Consider the following 20,939-nt stretch of genomic DNA (forward strand, 5'->3'; position numbering starts at 1 on the left):
GTTCGAAAAGCTCTAGTTCGTGCAGGTGTCACACACCCCACGTTGTCACTACTCCAATGAAATCATAGATACGAAAAGACAACGGTGGTCAACGGGGTGCGTACGACATGGTGCACTTAGCTTTATCTCTGCTGCTGCTGCTTAGCCGGTATGCTGGTTAGTCGGTTCGCTGGTTAGCCGGTCCGCTGGTTAGCCGGTTCGCTGGTTAGCCGGTCCGCTGGTTAGCGCAGCTTCAACAGTTCCCGCCAGAGTCAGCCGTGCAGATGTTACAGGAATGTAACGAAGCGAGGCGAACGAAACGAAGCGAAGGCTGCAAACAGAAAGCATCGGTGCACTAAACATGTCAGCTACCCCTCACCCACCACCTTAAAACATGTCATCTTTAAATATCTCATCGAGCACGTGGGCCTGCACAAAATGGACTTTTTACAACAACAAAACAGTCATTTTCCGTCCTTCTCTCCCTATCTGCAAAAACCATATACAGATTAGTATTTTAGCGTCACAGAGAGTAAATTATGCGCTAACCTGGAAAGAACAACAGAGAGTATTTCATTCCACAACACAGACTCATCAACAGCGTTAAATAATGATTTATTACCTCAAAAGCCTATGATTGTACTCTCAATGGAAGCAAAGTCCGCTTCCTCCCTGGACCAGCCTCTGTTCGTCAACAGTGACCAAAACCGTCCAGAACCCCTTGTCGAATCCTTATGCGAAAGCCATCGCCGACGAAGGAAATGTTGACGACTTGTCCTCAGCAAAACATGTGGCAGTGGAAGTTCCCCTAGAGTGCCGAATATAATATTCGGTGAAAAACCATCATACTCTAGAAACTGTATTAGATCCTTCCCCTTCTGCCGCTGGGTGTCAAGTGCCCCGTACTCGTGTCTCTGTCAGACAACCTAGCCAAAATACACGTGACTGACCTTGTCACAAAACCAGTCCAGCTATACACAATTCTGCCTCCCCAAGCAGAAAAAAGACACGAGAAACTCAATCCGTGAAAATCCCGTGTGCGCTGTCAGCGAAAAACCGTCAGCCCTATGATAGCAGAAACCCGCACTGTGAAGCTCGTGCGTTTCAAAACATCCGTGCTCGTTGAGCACTGTCAGCAAACTCTGCTGTGTCCAATATCACGCACAGGCGCTTTCTATCATAACCGACCAAGAACAGGCACTCCACTGAGTAACGCTTTCTTGGTCTCTGTCACCCGACCGTGACACACCTCCCCTCTCCAAGACGAAACCTCGGTTTCGCTCACAGTCATGTTCTCCTCTACAGCCCGAGAGAGAAAGTCAGCTCCAACATTGTTGGCGCCCGGAATGACGCGTACCGTGAATTGGTACGGTTGGAGAATCAACGCCCAGCGCATAAGTCTGGCGTTTGCCAACCTTGCAACCTGAAGATATTGCAGAGGTTGATGGTCCGTCTCCAGACAGAAAGGTCGTCCGTACAGGTACGCTTCGAACTTCTGGATGCCCCAGACAATGGCGAGACACTCGCGTTCAACCGTTGCATACGCTGCCTCGGCCGAGGTCAGCTTACGGCTGGCGAAGCAAACAGGGTGCAAAAACCCCTCTGTCTCCTGAAGCAACACTGCCCCAAGTCCCTTCCCTGAAGCGTCTGTCCTCAGCACGAAGTCCTTGTTCAGGTCTGGTAGTCGGAGAATAGGCTGACTGGTGAGTCGCCTCTTCAGGGTGTTGAATGCGGAGCTGCATTCCTCAGTCCACACTACAACGGTCGGTTGTAGTTTCTTGGTAAGGTTGGTCAGTGGTAGTGCGATTTCGGCAAAGTGCGGGATGAAGCGTCTGTAGAAGCTGGCTAGGCCCAGGAAAGACCTGACTTCTTTCTTCGTGCGCGGTGGCTCCGCCTCCCGAATCTTCTGGATCTTGTCGTCCTCTGGAACGAGCAATCCCTCGCCGACAACATGACCCAGGAAAGACAATTCCCGAAATCCCAAGTAGCACTTGGACGGTTTAGCTCCCAGATTTCCGTCCTTCAACCTTCCGAACACGTCGCGCAGGGCGTCGAGATGTTCAGTCCATGTCTCTGTCGCGATCAGCACATCGTCGATGAAACTGCTGATGTCCTCGCGCTTCAAAGGTTCCAAAAGTTTCCTCATCATGCGAGTGAAGACGGCACCTGCATTCTGTAGACCAAAAGGCATGACTGTCCACTGGAACTGGCCGAATGGAGTGGTAAATGCAGTCTTTGGGCGATCTTCCTCGGCAACTGGGATTTGCCAGTACCCCTTGGTGAGGTCCAGTTTGGAAAAGTACTTGGCCTTGGCCAAGTGACTGAAGAGGTAGTCCACATCAGGCATGGGTTCCGCGTCAAACGCCGTAATCTTGTTCAGCTTCCGGTAGTCGACACAGAACCTGACGCGTCCATCCTTCTTCTTCACAAGCACAATTGGTGAACTGTAGGGAGAGTTCGCTGGCTCGATGACGCCCAACTTCGTCATGTCGGCGATTTCCTTCCTGACCACCTCCTTCTGGGCATGAGGCATGGGATACTGCTTCGTCCTCACTGGCTGCTTCTCCAGCAAGTCGAAGGTAAACTCCTCTAGATGCGTCTGAAGTGGTATGTCTGTAAGGACCCGTGCTGCATCCTTCAGGATCTCTTGCAAGTCCGCCTGCTGGTCGTCCCCAAGATCAGGTGAGATGTGCACGTCTGTGTGATCCTCACTAGCCTCCAGCGGACAAACTGGTACACGTCCTCCTCCCTGTTCTCCCGTTGTCTCGTCCATCACGACAGCAACTGCTTCTGTCACTTTGTCCTTTTCCCCGTAGGCAGTCCTCTCTATGTAGGCGCGCAGCAGGTTGGCGTGGTACAGGCGTGCTTTCCCGTTCATGACGATCCTGTAGTCGTTCTGGCCCACTTTCGCTGTCACCTCAAAAGGTCCTTGCCACTGCAGTTGTAGCTTGTTGTGTTTGACAGGTAGAAGTAGCAACACCCGTTCTCCAATCTTGAAGCTGCGCGGCCGTGCCTTGCGGTCGAATCCTCGCGCGTAACGCTGTGCTGCTCTTCCCAGGTTCTCTTGAGCCAATTTGCAGGTCTCTTCAATCCTGTTCCTGAGTTCTACTATGTAGGTCGCTGTCGTCTGCACCTCCTCGTCAGCTTCTTCGTCTGTCCAAGCCTGACGCAGGATAGCCATGGGACCGCGTACCTGTCTGCCGTACAACAGCTCGAATGGGGAAAAGCCCAAGCTCTCCTGAGGAACCTCGCGGTATGCAAAAAGCAATGCTGGGATGTACCTGTCCCACGTGCGTGGTTTCTCCTGAGCTAGTTTCCTCAGCATGGTCTTCAAGGTGCCATTGAACCTTTCCACCAGTCCGTTGCACTGAGCATGGTAAGGAGTGGTGAAGTGCTGCTCCAGTGATAGCAGTCGTGCTGCCTCCGCCATCACTCCTCCCGTGAACTGCGTGCCTCTGTCGGTGAGTACCTCTGATGGAATTCCCAGCCGGGACCACATAGTAACCAGAGCCTCAGCTACTCGCGTGGCTTCAATCGATTTCAGAGGGATCGCCTCTGGGTATCGAGTAGCGTAGTCCACCATGGTCAAAATGTATCTGTTTCCGTCCTCAGACGCAGGCAAGATGGGCCCGATGATGTCCACTGCCACCCGACGAAAGGGTTCGTCGATGAGCGGCATCTTCTCTAAGGGGACCTTCCTCACCCTTCCTTTGGCAACCACCTTCTGGCACTTATCGCAGGACGCACAGAAACGTCGGACATCCGTGCAGATGCCTGGCCAGTAAAAGTGGCGCCAGACACGATCCGTGGTCTTCTTGGTGCCAAGATGACCTCCCAGAATCGAGTCGTGTGCCGTTGCCATGACACCCTCGCGAAACTCGCGAGGCACGACAACCTGTTTGAATGCACCTTCCTTGTTGCTGAACTCACGGTAGAGCAACTTCTTGTCCCTGAGGAACCTTGACCTCCCATGCTTCCCGCTCAGCTTCACCTTCCCCGACTTCGCGTGCTCCCGAGGAGTAGCTAAGGTCGGGTCAGAATCCTGAGCCTTCGCGAGAAGCGCGGGGGTCACGTTCCCCAGGGCAGCTCGTGCAGCAGGTAGGGGTTTGAGAGGTTTGTCCTCTCGCTCCGCCTGTGCCCGCGTGAGCACTGAAATGACGTCGGGAGACCGATAAACGGGAACCTCCCTGGTGACGCCGTCCACAAACTGAACCCGGTTTCCAATGAGCAGGTCGCATGGAGGATCGTCCATGACGACGGCCACAATGGTCCCCGTGAACAACGGTGTTACGACCTTGATCACTGCCGTGTTCAAGTCGTAAGCGTGAGATGCCTCGGCCATTCTCACCCTGATGCTGTCTCCTGTGTAGGCCATGGCTGGAACTAGACTCGCCCGAACCACTATCATGTCTGCTCCTGTGTCCCGCAGACCTTCGCCCTTCACTCCGTTAACGTACACGTTGCAGTGGGGCTGGAAATGTTTCCTGGAGCACGGAACGCAGAGTTGTGGAATTGTGCATGAGCTCGTGACGTCCCTTAACTCCTCGCTGCCAACAAAGTGTACGCCCTTCTGGTCAGCCTGTCTCTTGTGGCAGTCCTTCTTCACGTGGCCCCGCTTGTTGCAGTAGTAACACTGGATGTCAGTTCTGGAACCTGATCCTTTGTGTCCCTGATCGTCCTTCCCGTCCTTGGGTCCTGAAGAACCTGAATTTCCCGATTTTCCCGGCCGTGAGCCTGAAGATTTGCCGGAGATCGCCTGGGCGTCCTCGTGTACTCTGATCCAGTCGGCTGCTTCCTGAGTAGTCTTAGGCTGGTGTTCCTGCACAAAGGTCACCACCTCAGGTCGCAGGCTGGACATCAGTTGCTCCATGACAATGAGGTCGGCAAGGTCGTCGACGGTCCAGTTCTTCTCGGCCATCTCCACCCAGCGCCGCAGGTAGAGATTAAGGCGTGCCACAAACTGATGACTCAGCTCGCCGCTCAGTCTCTTGCTGTTACGCAGACGTCGTCTGTAGGCTTCAGCAGTCAGGTTGAAGCGCTGGAGTAACGCCTTCTTTAGTGCCTGATAGTCTCTCGCCTCGTCGTCCTCCAAAGCGTTGTAGAGCTGCAATGCGCGTCCTTTCAAGCAGGTGCTAAGGCGGCTAGCCCACGTGGCCTCTTCCCACTTCTGGTCCGATGCAATGCGCTCAAACCGGCGTAAAAAGTCGTCGAGCTCGTCCTTGTCATCGTCGAACGTCGGCAGTCTCGTACGGTCGGCAACAAACGTCGGCGCGCTAGCCTGAGTAAGCGTACCCTTCTCGGCCTGTAGCCTAGCTAGTTCTAGCTGGTGTTCGCGATCCGCCTGTTTGTCCTGTCTGTCACGTTCGGCCTGTCGTTCCTGTCTCTCAAGTTCAGCCTGTTCTTTCTCTTTCCGTTCTTGTCTGTCTCGTTCGGCCTGTCGTTCTTGTCTCTCAAGTTCAGCCTGTTCTTTCTCTTTCCGTTCTTGTCTGTCTCGTTCGGCCTGTCGTTCTTGTCTGTCAAGCTCGTCTTTCTTATCCTGTCTGTCACGTTCGGCCTGTCGTTCGGCCTGTCGTTCTTTTTCTTGTCTGTCTCGTTCATCTTTCTCTTTCCGTTCTTGTCTGTCACGTTCGTCTTGTCGTTCCTGTCTCTCGCGTTCGGCCTGTCGCTCTTGTCTGTCAAGCTCTTCTTTTCTCGTCTGTCGCTCTATGTCTTCCTTACGTTCTAACTCCTTGCGCTTAAGCAAACTACGCGCTCTAACGCGTGCGTCTCGCTCTGTCTGTTCCTCGCTACCAGGAGTCTCAAAAGTTAATCTCTTCGTAGGAGATCCCCCTGTAGCCATGGTTAGTTTTAGCAAAGCTTTATTACCAAAGTAAGTCTAACGCAGCTCTAGCTAGAATACGCGGTGACGAAAGCGGTGGATACAAAAATCCAGCAACCGGAAAATGCAGAAGAAAAATCCAAACGGTGTAGAACAAAACGCGTAGCCTACTTTATCGGCTGCTTTTTGCGGTGAAACAGAGTGTCTCCCACAGCCTTGGTTAGGACAGAAGTCCTCGGACCCTTCCCCCCCAAAATTCCAACAAAGTCAAAATATGGAGAAAAATCCAAGTAAAACAAGACGGTAGAAATGTAACCTGTTACAGAATGCGAAACAACAATGTAGAGAAAACTGAGTAAAACGAATAACAAATCCGCTAACCCCGCTCAGCTCTCTGCAACGGAAAACTCTGAACGTACAACAACAAAGATTCACAAACAAAGGAAAGGGTAGTAATCACAGTTAGCGCATACAATAACTCACAAATTACAATTTACATTTCCTGCAAGATGTGAATCGCTTAAGGTGTGGTATATGATCAAAACTATACAAAAAAGGGTAGCACCAAGCAGAAAATAAGTCGAGCACTGACGAGATTATCTGCTCTTAGTTATCCTTAATTGGTGGGTCTTTATCAGTTGGAAATTAACTGAGTAAATCCCGGCTTGGCCCCCATGTGTCACGTTTCAATATATCACTAAAGGTGATTATGAACCGGTTAATTACTACTAATTAACTAACCACACCACGATCCACTCTCGCAGTCATACAATTAAATAGAGTCAACAAAAGTATAAGTTTCAGACGCCTGTTTATGTATAAACTCTCCACCTCCCTCGAGCCTTCACTCAAAATATGTTCCTTTTACGTTCTCAACACGTAAAAAACCAGTGTTCACTGACAAAATGCCAGTAGTATGTAGAAAATTATAGTAACACGCTGAACCCGTGTAAATACAGTCAAATGAGAATGTTCTGTTCGAAAAGCTCTAGTTCGTGCAGGTGTCACACACCCCACGTTGTCACTACTCCAATGAAATCATAGATACGAAAAGACAACGGTGGTCAACGGGGTGCGTACGACATGGTGCACTTAGCTTTATCTCTGCTGCTGCTGCTTAGCCGGTATGCTGGTTAGTCGGTTCGCTGGTTAGCCGGTCCGCTGGTTAGCCGGTTCGCTGGTTAGCCGGTCCGCTGGTTAGCGCAGCTTCAACAGTTCCCGCCAGAGTCAGCCGTGCAGATGTTACAGGAATGTAACGAAGCGAGGCGAACGAAACGAAGCGAAGGCTGCAAACAGAAAGCATCGGTGCACTAAACATGTCAGCTACCCCTCACCCACCACCTTAAAACATGTCATCTTTAAATATCTCATCGAGCACGTGGGCCTGCACAAAATGGACTTTTTACAACAACAAAACAGTCATTTTCCGTCCTTCTCTCCCTATCTGCAAAAACCATATACAGATTAGTATTTTAGCGTCACAGAGAGTAAATTATGCGCTAACCTGGAAAGAACAACAGAGAGTATTTCATTCCACAACACAGACTCATCAACAGCGTTAAATAATGATTTATTACCTCAAAAGCCTATGATTGTACTCTCAATGGAAGCAAAGTCCGCTTCCTCCCTGGACCAGCCTCTGTTCGTCAACAGTGACCAAAACCGTCCAGAACCCCTTGTCGAATCCTTATGCGAAAGCCATCGCCGACGAAGGAAATGTTGACGACTTGTCCTCAGCAAAACATGTGGCAGTGGAAGTTCCCCTAGAGTGCCGAATATAATATTCGGTGAAAAACCATCATACTCTAGAAACTGTATTAGATCCTTCCCCTTCTGCCGCTGGGTGTCAAGTGCCCCGTACTCGTGTCTCTGTCAGACAACCTAGCCAAAATACACGTGACTGACCTTGTCACAAAACCAGTCCAGCTATACACAATTTTGCCTCCCCAAGCAGAAAAGACACGAGAAACTCAATCCGTGAAAATCCCGTGTGCGCTGTCAGCGAAAAACCGTCAGCCCTATGATAGCAGAAACCCGCACTGTGAAGCTCGTGCGTTTCAAAACATCCGTGCTCGTAGAGCACTGTCAGCAAACTCTGCTGTGTCCAATATCACGCACAGGCGCTTTCTATCATAACCGACCAAGAACAGGCACTCCACTGAGTAACGCTTTCTTGGTCTCTGTCACCCGATCGTGACAGCCTCAAACACTCAAGTTAAAACTACCCACACTCAAGATTGTTGAACAGATAGTTCACCCTGCAAACATATATATCGGAAGCTAGTTTCACCCTGGGGCCTGCTTGGTTCAAATAACAAGTCCCGTTGACAAGTCCCGGTCACTTCTTTTAAATGACAAGTCCCGTTGACAAGTCCCGGTCACTTCTTTTAAATGACAAGTCCCGTTGACAAGTCCCGGTCACTTATTTTCAATGACAAGTCCCGTTGACAAGTCCCGGTCACTTCTTTTAAATGACAAGTCCCGTTGACAAGTCCAGGTCACTTATTTTAAATGACAAGTCTCAGTCCCAGGCATAACGAAGCTCGACATTGATCATTTAAGCTACACATAATCAAGATTTCCTCCCAAAAAATAACAAGTCGCGTAAGGCGAAATTACTACATTTAGTCAAGCTGTGGAACTCACATAATGAAACTGAACGCACTGCATTTTTTTACAATGACCGTAGTCCGCCGCTTGTGCAAAACGGAGTGAAACTGACGAGCCTGTTCAGCGCGGTAGTGGTTTCGCTGTGCTGCATAGCACGCTTTACTGTACCTCTCTTCGTTTTAACTTTCTGAGCGTGTTTTTAATCCAAACATATCATATCTATATGTTTTTGGAATCAGGAACCGACAAGGAATAAGATGAAATTGTTTTTAACTCGATTTCGGAAATTTGATTTTGATAATAATTTTTATATTTTTAATTTTCAGATCTTGTTTTTAATCCGAATATAATATATTTATATGTTTTTGGAATCAGAAAATGATGAAGAATAAGATGAACGTAAATTTGGATCGTTTTATAAAAAAATAATTTTAATAACAATTTTCAGATTTTTAATGACCAAAGTCATTAATTAATTTTAAGCCACCAAGCTAAAATGCAATACCGAAGTACGGCCTTCGTCGAAGATTGCTCGGCCAAAATGTCAATCAATTTGATTGAAAAATAAGGGTGTGACAGTGCCGCCTCAACTTTTACAAAAAGCCGGATATAACGTCATCAAAGACATTTATCGAAAAAATGAAAAAAAATCCGGGGATATCATACCCAGGAACTCTCATGTCAAATTTCATAAAGATCGGTCCAGTAGTTTACTCTGAATCGCTCTACACACACACACACGCACACACACACACACACAGACACACATACACCACGACCCTCGTCTCGATTCCCCCTCTATGTTAAAATACGTTCCATAGTTGTTGCAATTACCACCATTTTGGCACGGGTTAGAGGCACACAGGTTAGCCGCTATACAAAAAGTCAAGACAGAAACATTAGTAACCTTTTCAATAATAATATTAATAATAATACAAAAGTAACATCAGATTATGACAAAATTAAAAACATCATAACAGGAGGCAAAAAAAAAAAATAAATAAATGCACACACTGGCAACACACAGACACACACACACACACACACACACACACACACACACACACACACACCACACACACACACACACACACACACACACACACACACACACACACACACACACACACACACCCACACACACACACACACACACACACACACACACACACATGGACATTCGTATCGGTTTACACTTGTACATGAAACGGCCAGCATAACAGGCACACAACACTCAATATTGCTATTTCATATGTTACGTGGATTTCCATTGGTCAATTTGGCAAAACTGAGCTCAGTGCAAAAGTGATATCGACGACATTTCCGTCGATATCAGTTTTGATATCGACGACCTCTTTATTGCTTCCCCACTTCAAAAACAAAAACACCTAAATCTAAAAACAAACAAATATATATGAAAATGTAATGATTCCAGAATTTAGTTGAGCAAGTGACTAAAGACTTTTTGAAAGAAAAAACATTTTGAAATACTGAAAAGTACAAGAAAAGAGTGAACAAAAAGAAATAATAATCAGAGGGAGGGATATGGAACAGCCAAAACTGAGACAAATACTTTTGTAATTTCTTTACAGTAAGTACAAAATGTCCAGAGAATTAGCAATATATCTAACATTGACTGACTGTGTGATGATATCTTCTGCTATTGGTCTGTTTCGACAGTGATATCAAAATCTCGACCTCCGGTCTCGATTTTGATATCACTGTCTCAACAGACCATAGCAGAAGATATCATCACACAGTCCGTCAATATTGGGTACTGTCTTGGCAACGAGAACCCGAATATCCATTGGCACAACTGCACGTGAAGATACCGTTATTGTCGTAACACCCCCCGCCGTTCAGACACGGGTTACTGGCACAGGCGTTGATGCCTATAGCAACAAAAGTATGAGGCGAAAAACAAATTGTAATGATTAAGAAGTTGAAAAACTACAGATAGGGCCTACACATGTTCTCTTCTTTAAAAAAAAAAAAAAACGCCGGCACTGGTTGCTTTGTTTGTTTGTTTGTTTGCTTAACGCCCAGCCGACCACAAAGGGCCATATCAGGGCGGTGCTGCTTTGACATATAACGTGCGCCACACACAAGACAGAAGTCGCAGCACAGGCTTCATGTCTCACCCAGTCACATTATTCTGACACCGGACCAACCAGTCCTAGCACCAACCCCATAATGCCAGACGACAGGCGGAGCAGCCAATAGATTGCCAATTTTAAAGCCTTAGGTATGACCCGGCCGGGGTTCGAACCCACGACCTCCCGATCACGGGGCGGACGCCTTACCACTAGGCCAACCGTGCCGGTCCACCAACAGGTGCATGTGCCCAACAAATCATTGTAAAAAGTAGAACAGCAACTGAAATAAACGTTGACTTTATTCTGCCTTACATGGCGTACACACGGGTTACTGGCACAGGCTTTGGTATCTATTTGGTATTTATTTAACCAGAAGAAACGTGTGAAGAGAGAGTACTTCTGACGCAATGAAAGCAGAATACATCTACCTCGGTGATTTAAAAACAGGAAAGGCAAGTAAAACAAATAAGCGTGCCCGTTTAATCAATCAATAAATAGGTGATGAAAAAAAAAGCATGGTGTCTGTGTGTATGCTGTTTATTCACAGACTCTTGTCATTTGCATGTGGTGCAGAAACCCCCCCACCTGTAATTACTCTTATTTAGGCCCTACATTATACAAAAGGACAATAATTGATCATATACGACGGGCGCTGTGGCGGGGTGGTAAGACGTCGGCCTCTTAATTGGAAGGTCGAGGGTTCGAATCCCGGTCGCGGCCGCCTGGTGGGTTAAGTGTGGAGATTTTTCCGATCTCCCAGGTCAACTTATGTGCAGACCTGCGAGTGCCTTATCCCCCTTCGTGTGCACACGCAAGCACGAGACCAAGTGCGCACGGAAAAGATCCTGCAATCCATGGGTTATAGAAACATGAAAATATCCAGCATGCTTCCTCCGAAAGCGGCGTATGGCTGCCTTAATGGCGGGGTAAAAACGGTCATACACGTAAAATTCCACTCGTGCAAAAAACACGAGTGTACGTGGAAGTTTCAGCCCACGAACGCAGAAGAAGAAGAAGAAGAAGATCATATACGAAACAATATTGTTGTGTCTTCTGGTGTCCACATGTGTGGCATCATGTGTGGCTCTACTTACTATATTGGCAGGTGAGTCCAGAGTACCCAGGTGCACAGTCACATGTGTAGTACGTGCCAACATTGGTGCAGGAACCTCCATTTTCACACGGGTTGCTGTCACAACCGTTGACAGCTGTGAGGAATACAAATAGTATATAAGGTGAGATTCACAACAGAACTACATGTTCTTCTGTACAGTGTAACTGATATAACGGGAAAAAAAGCTTTCTTCAAGTTTAATGCAACCAATCGATTAATCAAATAATCGATCAATCGATCAATCAATCAATCAATCAATCAATCCATCCATCCATCCATCCATCCACCCATCCATCTATAAATCATGCAATCAATCAATTAATCAATCATATTAGCAAAATTCACACTTACCAGTATCACAGCGACTCCCGACAAAACCAGGGGAACACGCGCAAGTAAAACTGTTGACACCGTCAGTGCAGGTACCACCATTATTGCAAGGGTTAGAGGCACACTCGTTGATATCTGTTAAATAAGAAAAAGTAACACATGACACATAAATTCAAATCTTTACTTTGAGTGTGTGATTATAACAGTACACAAACCATTGTCTTATTTACGAACGTTAGCGGTCATCCTGTTTCTAATTCTTGTAATAGTTCTATGAGAGAGAGAGAGAGAGAGAGAGAGAGAGAGAGAGAGAGAGAGATAGAGAGAGATAGAGAGCGAAAGAGAGAGAGCGAGAGAGAGAGCGAGAGAGGAAGAGAGGGAGAGAGATAGAGAGGGAGAGAGAGAGAGAAAGAGAGAGAGAGAGAGAGAGAGAGAGAGAGAGAGAGATAGAGAAAGGATCTCGAGCAAGGAAGTGTGTGTGTGGGGGGGGGGAGATGTGGGTGTCGCGAGTATGAGTACAACTGTTGACAACACCAGTATACTACGTATAAGAGCCTCGATTACCGTAAGCGCCAAGGATCCTAGCGAACCAACAAACCCTTTCCCTGATGGACACATGTCCGTGGGACAGAAGTTTCATCCTCAGCGCCAAGGTTAACAAAAAAAGGCACTTGGGATTCCCAATGTGGTTTTAAAATTGTACATTGTGTAGTTCCCATATACAATACATAGGGGAGTTTGTACAGGACATTTAGAGAAAAAAACAAATTAACAGTGTTTGTCATATAGGTAAACTCACAGAACTACATGTTCTTCTGTACAGTGTAACTAATATAACGGGACAAAAAAGCTTTCTTCAAGTTTAATGCAACCAATCGATCAATCAATCAATCAATAAATCAATCAATCAATCCATTCTTCCTTCCATCCATCTATAAAATCATGCAGTCAATCAATTAATCAATCATATTAGCAAAACTCACACTTACCAGTATCACAGCGACTCCCGACAAAACCAGGGGAACACGCGCAAGTAAAACTGTCCACACCGTCAGTGCAGGTACCACCATTATTGCAAGGGTTAGAGGCACACTCGTTAATATCTGTTAAATAAGAAAAAGTAACACATGACACATTAATTCAAATTTACTTTGAGGGTGTGATTATAACAGTACACAAATCATTGTTTTATTTACGAACGTTAGCGGTCACCCTGTTTCTAATTCTTGTAATAGTTCTATGAGAGAGAGAGAGAGAGAGAGAGAGAGAGAGAGAGAGAGAGAGAGAGAGAGAGAGAGAGAGAGAGAGAGAGAGAGAGAGAGAGCGAGAGAGAGAGCGAGAGAGGGAGAGAGGGAGAGAGAGAGAGAGAGAGAGAGGGAGAGAGAGAGAGAGTGAGAGAGTGAGAGAGAGAGAGAAGAGAGAGAGAGTGAGAGAGAGAGAGAGAGAGATAGAGAGAGAGAGAGAGAGAGAGAGAGAGGGAGAGAGGGAGAGAGAGAGAGAGGGAGAGAGGAGAGAGTGAGAGAGTGAGAGAGAGAGAGAGAGAAGTGAGAGAGAGAGAGAGAGAGAAAGAGAGAGAGAGAGAGAGATAGAGAGAGAGAGCGAGAGAGAGAGCGAGAGAGGGAGAGAGAGAGAGATGGGAGAGAGAGAGAGAGGAGAGAGAGTGAGAGAGTGAGAGAGTGAGAGAGAGAGAGAGAGAGGGAGAGAGGGAGAGAGAGAATGAGAGAGAGAGAGAGCGAGAGAGAGAGAGAGAGAGAGAGAGAGAGAGAGAGAGAGAGAGAGAGAGAGAGAGAGAGAGAGAAAGGATCTCGAGCAAGGAAGTGTGTGTGGGGGGGGGGGAGATGTGGGTGTCGCGAGTGTGAGTAAAACTGTTGACAACACCAGTATACTACGTATAAGAGCCTCGATCACCGTAAGCGCCAAGGATCCTAGCGAACCAACAAACCCTTTCCCTAATGGACTCGTGTCCGTGGGACAGAAGTTTCATCCTCAGCGCCAAGGTTAACAAAAAAAGGCACTTGGGATTCCCAATGTGGTTTTAAAATTGTACATTGTGTAGTTCCCATATACAATACATAGGGGAGTTTGTACAGGACATTTAAAGAAAAAAACAAATTAACAGTGTTTGTCATATAGGTAAACTCACAGAACTACATGTTCTTCGGTACAGTGTAACTAATACAACGGGACAAAAAAGCTTTCTTCAAGTTTAATGCAATCAATCGATCAATCAATCAATCGATCAATCAATCAATCAATCCATTCATCCTTCCATCCATCTATAAATCATGCAATAATCAATCATATTAGCAAAACTCACACTTACCAGTATCACAGCGACTCCCGACAAAACCAGGGGAACACGCGCAAGTAAAACTGTTGACACCGTCAGTGCAGGTACCACCATTATTGCAAGGGTCAGAGGCACACTCGTTAATATCTGTTAAATAAGAAAAAGTAACACATGACACATAAATCCAAATCTGTACTTTGAGGGTGTGATTATAACAGTACACAAATCACGGCCTTCGTCGAAGATTGCTTTGCACAAATTTCAATCAATTTGATTGAAAAATGAGGGTGTGACAATGCCGCCTCAACTTTTACAAAAAGCCGGATATGACGTCATCAAAGGTATTTATCGAATTTTTTTTTCCGGGGATATCATTCCCAGGAACTCTTATGTCAAATTTCATAAAGATCGGTCCAGTAGTTTGGTCTGAATCGCTCTACACACACACGCACAGACAGACACACACACATACACCACGACCCTCGTCTCGATTCCCCCTCTATGTGAAAACATTTAGTCAAAACTTGACTAAATGTAAAAAGCACTTGGGATTCCCAATGTGGGTTTAAAATAGCACATTGTGTAGTCCCCATCTTTACAATACATAGGTGAGTTTGTACAGGACATTTTAGAAAAAAACACAAATTAACAGTGTTTGTCATGTAGGTATACACTCACACTTACCAATGTTACAGCGAATCCCATCATAACCCAGGGCACAGGTGCACGTGAAACTGTCCACACCGTCAGTGCAGGTGCCACCATTGAAGCAAGGGTTAGAGGCACACTCGTTGATATCTGTTTAGCGGGAACAAAAGTTTCACATGAAATCTATATCTAAAACTTTACTCTCAAGTGTTATTATAATTTTACTAATGAAACCAATGTCTAATTATGGAACGTTAGCGGTCACGCTGTTGCCGAATTTTGGAGAGAGAGAGAGAGAGAGAGAGAGAGAGAGAGAGAGAGAGAGAGAGAGAGAGAGAGAGAGAGAGAGAGAGAGAGAGAGAGAGAGAGAGAGAGAAAGAGAGAGAGAGAGAGCGAGAGAGAGAAAGAGTGAAAGAGAGAGAGTGAGAGAGAGAGAGAGAGAGAGAAAGAGAGAGCGAGAGAGAGAGAGAAAGAGTGAATGAGAGAGAGAGAAAAAGAGAGTGAATGGGAGAGAGAGTGAGTGAGTGAGAGAGAGGGAGAGAGAGAGGGAGAGAGAGAGAGAGCGAGAGCGAGAGAGAGAGAGAGCGAGATAGAGAGACAGAAAGAGGAAGAGTGAGAGAGAGAGAGAGTGAGTGAGTGAGTGAGTGAGTGAGAGAGAGGGAGACTGAGAGAGAGAGAGAGAGAGAGAGAGAGAGAGAGAATGAAAGAGAAAGAGAGAGTAGATAGTTAAAGAGAGAGTAGATAGTTAAAGAGAGAGTAGATAGTTAAAGGAGTCTACTATGTCAGACCTGGTCAGGCTCTTACACGGAGAAAAAACATCCTTCCAAGTTGACTCCCTTCTTAAAACGTTCCGACTGCTTTCTGTGCAGTTTGGGAATATGTTGGTGAACATAATTTCGCAAATTGACGAAGTGTGTAAGTAAAGAAATGATTTCAAGAACAAAATATCTCCTTCTGTACAGAAAGTACCCAGATGTTTGATATCAGTCAAAACGGAAACGGCGGGATGGTCTTACTTCATATTAAAGCTTGGAATAGATTTAATAAGGTGAACCGAAATGTTTAGAATGGTTGGTTGTTTGGTTACTGTTACATTCAGTCATTATTTGCTTTCCGTCCCGACAACCTATATGGCAAGTTTGGTTCAAATTTCAGTGTACAGGGCAGACTTCAAACTTAAAATTAGTTTTGTTTTGGTATATGATAATGTTCATTTTGAAGAACTATGACTGTTATGCTAATAATCCTCAACAACAACAACAAAACACCTGTCACCATCGTGAATTTGTGCAAGACATTTCACAAACGTGTGTGTGTGTGTGTGTGTGTGTGCGTGTGTGCGTGTGTGTGTGTGTGTGCGTGTGTGTGTGTGTGTGTGTGTATGTATGTGTGTGTGTGTGTGTATGTGTGTGTGTGTGTGTATGTGTGTGTGTGTGTGTGTGTGTGTGTGCTTGCTGATGGTTTTTGCTATTGTGCATCGCCGTGAGCTCTGGCGATAAGGGGCGATTCATAAGTGGTCTGTATTATTATCATCACCATGTTGTGAAAAAAAAGAACTCACTGTTTTCGCAGCGAGATCCAGAATATCCCGGGAGACACGCGCAGGAGTAGCTCCCGACGAGGTCTGTGCAGGCTCCACCGTTCAGGCAGGGGCCACTGGCACAGTCGTCAGCATCTGGCACTTAAGAATAAATGTCAAGTTCAGCTGTTAACTTTTGCCTAGTTGTATTGACTGTTGTGTCTGTGTCAAACGTGTGTGAGACGCCAGTTGATGCCTAATAAGCTTAAAAGACATGTGAGCATAAAGCAAGGACCCCTCCCCCCCTCTCCCAAGCAAAAAAGCAAAAACAAAACAAAAACAACAACATACATTGGAATTCAATCAAGTTTGCGTTTTAATGAAACAGATCCTGTGATTGGTCAGAATGCCCCAACTCATTAAAAATTACCGGTGACGAATTGTCGATAGTCGATGCTGGCGAGGCGCATTGATACAGCCTCAACTAGACGTCTCGGTTAGCTTTGAGGGTCATTTTAAAAGTAGGAAATATGAAGGCCAACGAAATACCGAGACCATAAGGTATGCGAAGTGATGACGTCCAATACGTGACGTAAGTTGATGCATGAATTCTTCCGGACTACGTCAGTCAATTCCAAAGATCGCTTTTGTGATGAAAAGAATTTGTTTTAGAGTTTGCTGTCCAGAAACCCGTCAAAAAAGAAGGGAAAATGTGTGTGAAAGAAAACAAAACAGGAGCAGAGTGATACGATAGGAATACAGAGACATATTTCTTGGGGCTTGACCCTTGCAGGTAGGTGGACTGAAAGTAGTGTGTGAACAGAACAGAACCAATTCTGTCTGTTTACAACCGCATGAAAGGAGGAAAGAGATCGTCGTCAGATTGAATTACAATAACATTAACACGCTTCCATTTGAAACTTCTCGGTCTTCATCGGGGATTGACGCCCTCCCAAAGTCTAATTGAAGCCCTCCGTCGCTTCGCTCCGTCGGGCTTCAATTAGCTTTTGTCGGGCGTCAATCCCCGATGAAGACCTCGAAGTTTCAAATGGAAGCATGTTAATGTGTAATAAGATGTTTGATGGGTTGTTGATAGACCAGCTTTTTTGTCGGTCCGAGGGGGAGCATATCGTCTTTTGTTACACCCCCGGTATAGGGGTGTGTATAGGTTTCGCTCGAGGTGTTTGTTTGTTTGTTTGTTGTTTGTTTGTGTTCGCATATAGATCTCAAGAATGAACGGACCGATCGTCACCAAACTTGGTGAACAGGTTTTATACATTCCTGAGACGGTTCTTACAAAAATTGGGACAAGTCAAACACACGGTCCGGGAGTTATTGGTGGATTAAAATTATACAAGGACTTATAGAGGGACATCTTCATGGTCAAAGGGAAATAACCATTCTCACTCAGTCACTGCCACCAACTGAGAAGGTTATTTCCCTTTGACGGGGGTGTTTTTCCTACCTCGTAGGAATTTCTTGTTTCATATGTATTGACCAAGGCCGAAGGCCGCGGTCAATATATATGAAACAAAAGTCGATATGCCCGCCCCCCGAGGCTATGCCCCCCGCCCCCCGAGGCTCTTTTGGGGTATACATTTGAATTTAGTTTTTGTCGAATTTGAAAACATTTTACGTATACAGGGCTCAAGCTGCAAAGGTTGGACACAAGTTATTTTACAAAATAATACAGTACTAATCGGCTTTAACAATTGAACACTAAGTTCACAACCACTATACAATAGCTGCTTTGATTTTGTTAATAAATACTTTACGACATCCACCACTAACCCCGTCAGGCCGACTATACAATCCTACTCGTGCACACAAGAATGCACGTGAAAGCTGCAACCTACAAGCGTAGAAGACAAATAATACTTCACCATTTGCACATGATTTGACGGAGTATATTCTGTTTGCGAACGCGCTGGTTGGCGGTATTGTGGTGAACCCGTTGCAAGAGATAAAAGACCAGTCAATGGCCAGACAGTTGGGGTCGGCTTCGCACAAGCCTTTACAAGTGTCCAGCGTTGAGCCAACGTCAGCACCAAGATCAGTTGCCAGGTTCTGCGCGCCTGCTGTGTTTTGCTGGTCCGTCCACGTACACGCTTATGAGAACGATTGACCAGAAAAGTAAGATTTTAGAATTTTGAGACGGTGACATTTTTTTAATGTATTTTGTTTGTAGTCTTTTTTATAGCTTTTTTTAAGATGATAGTCTAAAGGCATTCTTTCTTCCAATGCAATGGCAATACTATAAGTATACGGCTTCCTGCTTGAAATCGGGGCAAGAAGATATTGCAGATAGGAGAGAATTGACAAAATATTCTGCGACTACTTCAAGGCTCACCAACTTCGCACTGAAGTCCAGAAATTCCAGAGGGACAGGAACAAGAGAAGCTGTTGTCACCATCGGTGCAGGTGCCGCCATTTTGACACGGGTTGCTGGCACACTCGTCGATGTTAGCAACTGCTGTTAACGGACACAACAGAAGACATAGCAAGAAATGAGTAGTGACACACACGCTGCTTCATAAAACCGCCACAATTGTGTGTTTTACAGGGGAAAATGTAATGATTTGCATTGCGTGTGCGTAGTTGAATTAATCGTGTCACACCCAGAACCATATATCGTTATTACATTAAATCTTTTGAAATTCTGTGTCTACATACACCATTGTACCTATTTCCAAATGTCAATAGCATAGCTCTGATATCGTATAAACATTTAGGCTCACCATTAGCCCAAGTTAATCATGGGATATACACGGCCGTCTCTCAACTTAGCCACACACCAACAGTTAACTGTTTGGGTGTTCTGCGACTACTTCAACGCTCACCATTTTCGCAATCTCCAGAGAATACAGAGAGGCAAGCGCAAGAGTAGCTGTTGTCACCATCCAAGAAATTAGTAGGCTAATGACACATACGCTGCTTCATAAACCAACCAAAAGTGTGTGTTTTACAGGGTAAAATGTAAACGTTTTGCATTGCGTGTGTGTAGTTAAATTAATCTTGTCATACCGAAAGCCATATATCTATCTTCATTACATTGAATTGTTTGAAGTTTTGTGTCTACATACACCCTTTTATGTATTTCTTATGGCATACCCCTGATCCCGTGTAAACATTCAGGCTCACCATCTGGCCAAGGCTAATCATGGGATACACACCACTATCTCTCATATTGGACACACACTAAACATTAACAGTCTGGATGTGTTTTGAGTAAAGTGTTTTTTTGACAAATTAATTTATTGACTGACAGGAGTGTTTATCTACAAAATTAATTCATAAAAAGTATCCCTAGTTTGCACAGGAAGAAATCAGGTTGTTTATTTGTGAACCTCCACCACGGAATGAGTCGGATGTCACCTCGAGGGGTTATGCGTTCGGCCTAATATACGTCCAAGTGGTGTCAGGTATCAGTGTGAGGATCATCTTAGTCACAGGCTTATAACTCGAAAAGTTTTCGCTTTTTTTCTAAAACGAGTTTCACCACTGGAGAGAGCATCAACAACTCTTTACGAAAATGTAAAAATCATGCCAAGGTGACATGCGACTCATTCCGTGGTGGAGGGTCACATTTGTGGTTCTATTTGGAAGAGCGGTATCTATTTCAATAATAGCCTAGCCTGATGTGAGATGGGATTGTGAGCACCTGAATTCCCGGGAGGGACTGATACTTCAACAGTTTGTATTTGGAACATTACATTAAACAAAACAAAAGTTAAAAGAAAAAGAGACCAACGAAGAAAGATGCTCACCGCCTATTTACAAAAAAACAAAAAAACAAAAATAAAAATAAATAAAAAATAAAAAAAGGAAAGAAAAACAGAAGAAGAAGGAAACAGTTCAAGAAGGGTTTGAAGCAGCCTGCATGCAACTGAGGTCAAAAAAGAAAGAAAAAAGAAGAACATTACTTTATTTTCCATATTGACAGTAGCAGATCTCACCGTCTTCACACCAATCCCCAGAAAAGTCGGGTGGGCAGGTGCAAGTGAAATAGCCAATCATGTTGTTACATGTACCGCCGTTCTTGCAGGGGCTGCTAGCACACTCGTTTGCTGCAAACCATAGGGTTGGGGAAAAGGTCGGTAAAACAGAATCATTTACTAACTTACATTTTTTACAAACTCACATATGTTGTACAAACATTGCGAAATCACATGCATAGCAATAGGCACAAAAGACGGACATATACAATAACGCAATAAAAATACAAGCGATATTGATGTTATGGCTAGTCTCTTTGACTGGTGCTTTGGCCCTCCAGTGACTAAATTAGTCAAGATTTGAACAGCACACCCCAAACCAATACTTGACATGGGAATCCATAGGGATGTGTGGGTGTGGGGGAGTGGGGTGTGTGGGTGTGGGGGGTGTGGGGGAGTGGGTGGGGGCGGTTGCTACGAATCGAATTTCAGGTGAATGAAAACGTGACGTACCAGAAGCTAGTAAGTCACAAGCAACCTAATCAGACCCATCAATGACACACGCGTTCACACATAATCACACATACACATGCAAACGCG

The 20,939-nt window shown here is 45.5% G+C and overlaps 1 protein-coding gene across 4 annotated transcripts in view; it reads right to left on the reverse strand.

Annotated features, from left to right (window-relative positions):
• The window catches only part of LOC138976294 (fibropellin-1-like), a 51,962-nt gene that overhangs the window by 15,384 nt on the left and 15,639 nt on the right, over positions 1–20,939 (reverse strand). For 3 of the 4 annotated variants that reach the window (XM_070349138.1, XM_070349137.1, XM_070349140.1), the window contains exons 15-23: positions 20,361–20,471; positions 18,755–18,877; positions 18,288–18,512; positions 16,447–16,566; positions 14,922–15,035; positions 14,271–14,384; positions 12,937–13,050; positions 11,969–12,082; positions 11,598–11,711 (exon numbers count right to left, since the gene is read on the reverse strand). In XM_070349138.1, coding sequence (XP_070205239.1) covers positions 11,598–11,711; positions 11,969–12,082; positions 12,937–13,050; positions 14,271–14,384; positions 14,922–15,035; positions 16,447–16,566; positions 18,288–18,512; positions 18,755–18,877; positions 20,361–20,471 — 1,149 coding nt within the window. The remainder of the gene's footprint in view (positions 1–11,597; positions 11,712–11,968; positions 12,083–12,936; positions 13,051–14,270; positions 14,385–14,921; positions 15,036–16,446; positions 16,567–18,287; positions 18,513–18,754; positions 18,878–20,360; positions 20,472–20,939) is intronic. The other variant, XM_070349139.1, reaches the window with a different exon arrangement.

The sequence above is a fragment of the Littorina saxatilis genome, linkage group LG9 (assembly GCF_037325665.1).
Source record: "Littorina saxatilis isolate snail1 linkage group LG9, US_GU_Lsax_2.0, whole genome shotgun sequence".
Taxonomy (NCBI): domain Eukaryota; kingdom Metazoa; phylum Mollusca; class Gastropoda; order Littorinimorpha; family Littorinidae; genus Littorina; species Littorina saxatilis.